General features: G+C 36.7%; 1 protein-coding gene across 1 annotated transcript; it reads right to left on the bottom strand.

Moving 5' to 3' along the window:
- Positions 1 to 584: 584 nt before the first annotated feature.
- Positions 585 to 5,973, bottom strand: LOC136668060 (uncharacterized). Its single transcript, XM_066645305.1, has 6 exons — positions 5,942 to 5,973; positions 4,215 to 4,289; positions 2,638 to 2,854; positions 1,438 to 2,514; positions 955 to 1,123; positions 585 to 714 (listed from the first exon to the last, which is right to left on the bottom strand). Exons 3-6 carry the CDS (start codon positions 2,852 to 2,854, stop codon positions 585 to 587), a joined length of 1,593 nt encoding a protein of 530 aa, XP_066501402.1. The 5' UTR covers positions 4,215 to 4,289; positions 5,942 to 5,973.
- Positions 5,974 to 8,061: the final 2,088 nt, after the last annotated feature.

Raw genomic sequence — 8,061 nt, 5'->3', positions numbered from 1 at the left:
TTGTGCTGTGAGTGTGTTTAATTTAATGTGTGTTGTGTGAAATTATGTAAAAGCCTGTCTGTAGTGTTTGTTGTCTATATGTGTTTGCGAATGCATATGTATGGCTTGTGAGATGAGTGTGTGGTGTACATGGTGTGAGATGAATGCGAGAGTCTGGCTGTACTTTATGTAGTGTGTGAGAAAGTGTTATGTGGTGCAAGTTTCTTTAAGTGGGGCTTGAGGTGTGCGAATGCTTGTGTTGTGTCTCTGTCTGTCTGTTTGGAGTGCTCTTAAATGTGTGTAGTTTATGCAGTGCATGCGAGTGTCTGTTGCGAGTGGCGTAAAGCTATGTGTGTTTGTGTATATATATATGAGGTAAATCTGAAATGTGTTTGTAGTATACAAATAACTAGAAATAGCTAACTAAAAAAACTAAAAAGGAGCAGTGTTCAGGATTTTAAGAATAGAACAGTTATACTAACAAATTACTGTTTGCAAAATTAATAAAACTGATAAACAATTTCAGAAGAATTAAGCAGATAATCAACAGAAACTGTGAGTAGAGCAAATCACTTGCCATAAACCTTACAGAGTTTTGTCCATAATCAGACATCAAGCCACTCGTGATCTGAAAGCTCCTGGATCAAGGTAAGGACTCTAGGGTTCACATGAAGACGAGATGTATTTGTCTTCTCCACTTTAGTGCCCTTCTCTGGGTTGATGGAGAAAAAACACCTTTTGATATAGAAGAAAAACAATGGAATATTAAAATGCCTTCAGTAATGGAAGAGGGAGAGTGGGGGGTGGGTAAATTAATAAATAATAATAATCACACACGCACAAACACTATACAAGTCTCCACTGTAGCAGCTACTTTTACATTTGTTTTATTTAAGTAAATTAAAAATATTGGATAATATCAATCAAAAATAAATAAATAAATCAATAAAAATAAAATAAAATAAAAAATTATACCTCTGCAGAAACTCCAAGGTTGATGCCAGGTCTGACGGATAATGAATGTTGAAACAATAATAGCTCCCAAACATCATGCACAGAGCAGAAACAAAAGAGGTGACTTTATCCTGAACAATGCTTCGATCCACACTCAGCATAAACCGCCTTGTAGAATAGCAGGATTGCCCTAACAGAATAACAAACAAACATGCAAGCAAAAAAAAAAGTAAATAACTTTAAAGAATTCTAAACATTTATACTCAGTTTAGTGGAAAGGTTTTTTTTTATTTTATTTTTTTTAAAGGTGAATTAAAATGCTTTTAAGCATGCAGGAATGTAAGGCTTTTTAAGGCCACTTTAAACAAACTTAAGAGCATACACTAACAAACCATGTGCAATCTGAATGTGTCAGAGAGAGAAAAGGTGAAAGAAAATGAAAAAAAAAACAAGTATGAAAACAAACACTACAGAAAAAATTAAAGAGCAAGGAAGTTAACTTACCACACACAACAATGGTGGGAGTCAAGGGAACTTGGTCCATCTGTACTTCTCCAGCAAGGCACGTGTCCTCCACATAACAGAACATCACGTCTTCCTTCTCATCAAAGTAGGACAATAGAAGCAACACCATCTCTTTGATGTCTTCTGAGCATCCACTCACCTCTCCCACTGTTGTTTTATGCTTTAACACAGCCTGTAGGAACTTTTTGTTCTTGTTGACACAAACAGTCTTCATGTAGTTCAGAAGCCGTTTCCCCTTCATATCCACATTTCGTGTGAAAGTCTCTTTAAGTCCAATTCCAGTGAGCTCCTTGAAGTGAACCACCATGCCAAGCTCACTGAACAAAAATGGCCATTCCTCCAGTAGATATTTTATATCTTTCCCCTGGTTGATTTGTTTACGCTGCGTGTAGAAAGTGACCTTCATAATTAGTTTGACCTCCTCTGGATTTACTTCAGTTTGCTGAGACATCATCTTCAGTTTTTCTTTCTTTTCTTCCTGGCTCTCAGGTGTCTCTCCAAGGGGCAGGAATTTTAAATCCCAGTTTATGCACCCATATGTGTCCTGGATTGCTGCTCTGCGTTCTGGAGGCACTTCATCTGTGTCTGAGTCCTCAGTGCATTTCTTTCGTTTTCTCATTTTTGGGGTTGTTGATCTCTTCACATTTTCTATCCTATTTTGTAATTGTTTGACTAGAGAGTGATACCCTGAGCCAATCACATCTCCCTCTATTATGTCTTGCAGAGAATTTGGATATTTTGCCACCATCTTTTTGGCAACTTGAGTAGTATTCCTTTTACTTACACAAGAACTTTTTCGCATCATCTCACAAACTACAATCCGGACCATTTCTCTTCTCATTCGTGGACTTGGTCGTTTTCCTCTCTCTAATGACTGCATTAGGTCCTCTGGGAACTTCTCCCATGGAATCATGAAAGTATCCACCCAGTCTATATCAGGGCTTGGGCAGCTGTTGGAAGAGGCTGAGGATGAACTTCTAGGTGAAACACACTGGAAGAATCCGTGTGTGCTCAGTGAGGCACCAACAGGTGAGTTGCTGGTTTCAGGAGTCTGGCCTGCAAAAACATACACAAACATATCAAGAACACAATATGAACGTTTCTAAGTCTTTTACTGCTTATAATTGATTTTTCAATGCAGGCCACTTTGAGCAGTGGCTGCATTCTCTACTGCCATACCTGAATATCTCAGCTTCCAAGCAGCAACAACTTTACGGGCTTGAACTGGCCTCAGCGCTGACAGCAAATCAGCTTCCGTGATAAACTGAAAGTCACAATATGTCTCCACCCCAAGGGATTGTAAGGTCTCCTCTAGGATATCTTTTGTCACCTCTGGAAGGTCAGGTAACACCTCAGAAATGGCAGTGCGCAGTAATGATTGCTCTGCATCAGTCATCTTTAGATTCAAGGAAGAAAGACACCCGTTTTCAATATTAGAAATGAAAGATATCATTAAAAAAAAAATTGGTCAACTGACACAACAAGAGAAATGTCTACTCTGAGTATATGTCAGTGAGGACTTATAATTTCTCTGCATCTAAAATGAAGAAACTGCAGTCATTTTTGTATTTTTCCAAATTGTGTTTTATCAATTTTTTTTAAAGAACGCATGCCAAATTTCTATGACTGCTAAACCACAGTGGATAAAGTAATGTTTATTTAGACAGCACACTGTGTTTCAGGGGAATTACTTGGTTATTACTAACAATATATGATGTTAATGGATAAAAATCTACCAAGTCATTAATGTTAAGACATTGCAACCTTGAATTCCCTTTTGTCACTGAGTACAGATGGTATTCAGAAAGATAGTCAGCTTTATGTACATCTGTCACAAAATACACAACTGAATCATTTTGAATTAAAATAATAAGAAGCTCTCCAAACTCCATGGACTCTTCATTATTTACCACAAGGAAATGCCCTTTTTTATATGAAGTACCTTTATACTGTATGTCTGTGGAAACACTAGTGTCTTTTTCTGAAAAGACAAAATCCTTCACTGCATGTTTAATGGCATCACTGTACAGGCTGGGGTAAAAAGTACAACTGTCTTTGACTTGCAAAAGTGGACTGCACCCTGGCCCAGCTGAAAGATATGCCTGGAACATCTGATGTCTTTCAGATAAAGTTAGGCAGATGTTTTTAAAGTTTTTCAAATGTCTGGCGCATCTCTTGAAGTAGCTGTGTTTGCTTTCAAAACGCATGGTCCACAACCTGATCAAGGGGCCAAATTTTAAAATTAGGGCTGGATAGTGCCGCAAGAAATGGTGTTTTGGTTTTAGCGTGTTCTCGGGGAATAAACACTTTCTTGATTCCAAATACTCCTGGATTATAATGTCAAGGTAGGCTACCTGTGACAATGAAATCTTTTGTGCACAAATCATATCAACAATATCTTTAAGCTGGAGGGTTAACTGCCAAATATCATCTTCAGGATTTTGTATTTTGTCACCAATCAATACAGGGAGCAACCTTAAAAAATTCCAGTTCTGAATGGCTTGACCTGAAAGCTTGGACAGCTCAGAGTTGACAGCACATGGCTTTGTGAGAGCATCAGGTCCTTTGTACTTGAACTGCTTGATACGCCGGTTCAAAAGAGAATATGTAAGCCATTTCTTTTTCTTTATGAAATATTTCAAGTACAGTGCAATGTCATAGGCTAAGACACCCTCAAATATGTCATGGCCTAAACAAGGGGGGAGTCCAGGCTGGCAAACGTGAAAAGATGTCAGATCACTGAAAACAGATTTTACCTTTATGCCTTTGGTGTCTTGTCTGTCTTCCACTTGTAGCTGACCAACAGCAGAATTGTAACTCTCAGGGGTGCGCTGTGGACCACATATATTTGGATCATCACTCTGAAACTCATTCCGTGTGATTTCACAATACCTGCAAAAATACTGCGACCGACTAAAATTTTCAGTAAACCCACCAATGCTGTGTGAACCCAAATTATCACCAGCAATACAATACAGAGCCCCTTTGACTGTTTCACCCCCTACATTGATTCCATTTTCCTCTAAATCTTTTAAATCCACCAACATCTCGGAGAAAACCTTAGAATATCCAAATTGTTTAAGGTCATTCTCTCCACACAACAGAACAAGAAACATATGATCAGTATTGGATCGCACATGAACAGGTAAATTTGCAACAGAAAGATATACTGCAACAACTTTGTGCTTTTTCTTAGCTGAGCCAAGGGGATTGACAATTTCAAAAGCATCCTGATACAGAATTAGCTTCAGACATCTTGGATTTTCAATGAAAAACTGATTGGACTTGAAGTTCTGTCCATCACTTATGTCACCAAAAGCATCTGTGTCTGTTTCAAAAGATTGTTGTGACATTGAAATACTCCATAAATCTGACTCTAATAAGCTACTCAATGTTTGTTTCACAGGTATGTAATAAGCAAATTTTTGTGTCATATTTTCATCATTTCCTAATGTTACTTTGTTAGGCTCTATGTATTTGAACAAAGTTTTGAATGCTTGAGCTCTTGAATATGTTGTTCTCAGTGGTCCCTGATGACAGAAAGAAAACAGATCAGTTTCTTTCACACACTCACAAATTTTAGCAATAACATCATCTGGTAGACACATGTCATTTTTTAAAAGTGAATGTATTTTACTTAAAGTGTAATCCTGTCCTAACTCGTGTACATTTTGCATCTCTTCAACAATTGTTTGTATTGCTGAAGCAGGAAGAAGAAGCAGCCCTTGCAATTTTAGGTATAATAAACACATATTCTTAAGAAAGGACTCTTTAAAATTTGGTGGTATTTCAATGGTTTCTTTTGTTGCATCATGTAAGCTCTGGGAAGCATCTTCGTATGCAAAGGCAGCAGAAGACTGAGAAATAGTTTCCTTGTACATGTCACTTATGTTATCCACTGAACATGCTCTATGTTTCCTGGACATATGAGCAGTGAATGATGATTTCACTGCGAACGTAGTTTTACAACCTGTTATTGGACATGTCACATATCGCCCCTCAACTATATGCTCTTTTAAGTGGGATACAAGTTCTCTTACTGTGTGAAATTGGCGCTGACACAGCGAAATTGCACATTTAAAATCTGTGACAACGGCTTTAGCAGTAACAGGGGGTGCAAGCACATGGTGAACCCGATAGTAATGACCTTTAAAAGCTGCGTAAGTACAAAATGTCCGCTTGCAGTCAGCGCCAACACATTTGAAAAAACAATGAGGTTCGTTCCTATGAATTCTACAATGCAACACATACCCCCTTAAAGACTCAAGTGATTTGCTACAAAAACGGCAGGTAATCATTTTAGCAAACTAGTGATAACAATAACCCCCCGTTTTATAGTTTCTTTCTTGCGTAACGGTTGGATTTTTATGAATGAAAATTAAACACTGGTTCATCAAATATTCGCTAGTACCTTTCTGAGAACAAACGGTCAAACCAACAGAAGTCAGAATAAGTGAACTATTCGTCTACCAGTGCAACATACCGTGATTCACAATGTCAACACATTCACACTCCACTCACTGACGAAATGGGCGCGCTTTCAGCAACGACGGGTGAACTTCGCCGAGTTTAATTATCCCGCGAGATTTACTTGTTACGCGATAACTAGTAATCCAATGAAAGAACAGCAACAAACACTACGGCACAGTGATTTGAAGAGAGGGAGTTCTTCTTGTTTGAAATCCAAACAGAGGTTTTTTTTCGCGGGAATGTAAACTTTAAGTAAAAAAATCATTATAATTACTTTTATAACATATATATCATATAGATCATAAACAAAATTTAATATTCTGTAATAATAACAATACAAATCTCATACTTTACAAATCACAATGCACAGGTGATGCAAAATAATATACAGGAGCAGATGATCAGTAACTGTCCGTTTTGAAGACTAAGATCAAATGAAGGCAATTACAATCATAATATTTGTAATTACTCTCAAAATAAGAATTAAATTCAAAATAAATTTGCAGTGGTCTAACAGGAAGGAAATGTGTTTTATACTGGTGAAGTCCTAATATTTATGGACCTAATTAAATCTGTAATTATATTATTTTTATTTATTTAGCTAAACACATTAAAGCCACCTGCTTTTGTTTGTACACTTTTTGTCCACTTGATCATTTCCATTGAAAATATGTATTTTGTAAATTTACACTGTAGTCTGTTTGTTGCTTTGCATACCTCCACCCACTTTTTAAATGTTCAGAACCCAATCAGAACATGACTTGGGTGGTGGATCATTCTCAACGCTGCAGTGACACTGGTGGTGTGTTACTGTGTGTTGCTGGTACAAGTGGATCAGACACAGCAGTGCTGCTTTTTTAAACACTGTGTCCACTCTGTTAGACATGCCTACCTTGTCTGGCCACCTTCTAAATGTAAAATCAGAGATAGTAATTATCTTGCTCCTTGGTTTGTGTTGGCTGTCCTGCAGTCAATTCATTACTGCCTGTAGGATGCTTTTGGCTGGTTATTTGTGGTTGGTGGACTATGCTAGCATCACTGCTTTTTCTGATCCACATTAAGACACCACCACCACCACACTGTACTGCTATGATCCACCTGCTCTGTTATGGTCCTGAGCATTGAAGAACAGGGTGAAAGGAAGCAGAAAAAAAAAAATAATGTTATGGCTTTAATGTTATGGCAGATCAGTGTAAATCAATGTTTTTGTACAACCTGAAAATTAACACAATAAATCTGTAAAATGTTACAGATTTTTTCTGTATAAAATAAAATCTACCTATGAAAAGTATTATTTTAACACCACCATGCTGTAATTTTTACTGTATTTTATTGTATACATTATTGCAATTTTTCTCAGTTTAAACTACAGTAAACTGTAAATTCAACATAAGTTTGGGATTGTTTTAACATATATTTATAGTAAAATTAACAGTTTTGTTTGCTTAATCATTTTACTACATATTACTGTCAATTATACACTGCGTCCTTGTTTTCCACTTTACAATGTTTTTTTGTCATGACTTTACATCATTTCACTGTTAATTTCACAGTCATTTTTTACAGTGTAGGTGCTGTAAGCTTTTTTGCTTTAGGCTCCGATTGTGAAGATTGTATGCTACAGTCATTTAAACACAAGAGACGAGCAAAACTAAAAAGAAATAAACAAACAAACAATAAATGAATAAAAAATAAACAAACAAATGAAAAAAACAAATAAACAAAAAACACTGCAAAGCCAATCATTTTAATTTGAGTTGTGAGGCTTTTTAGTTTACAAGCAGCTCTGTAACAAGAGTTACTCTTAGAACAGTCCTCTACAGCCAACAGTCATTGCTTATGGCCATAGCGCTCTTACAAATCCCGATCTTGTGGGCTTAGTTAGTACTTGGAATGGAGACTGCCAGGGAACACTAGGTGCTGTAAGCTTTTAAGCTTTAGGCTCCGATTGTGAAGATTGTATGCTACAGTCATTTAAACACAAGAGACGAGCAAAACTAAAAAGAAATAAACAGATAAACAATAAATGAATAAAAAATAAACAAACAAATGAAAAAAACAAATAAACAAAAAACACTGCAAAGCCAATCATTTTAATTTGAGTTGTGAGGCTTTTTAGTTTACAAGCAGCTC

The sequence above is a fragment of the Hoplias malabaricus genome, chromosome 15, assembly GCF_029633855.1.
Source record: "Hoplias malabaricus isolate fHopMal1 chromosome 15, fHopMal1.hap1, whole genome shotgun sequence".
Classification (NCBI taxonomy): Eukaryota; Metazoa; Chordata; class Actinopteri; order Characiformes; family Erythrinidae; genus Hoplias; species Hoplias malabaricus.
The sequence above is the reverse complement of the archived record's forward strand: the minus strand, read 5'-3'. Positions and strand labels throughout refer to the sequence as shown.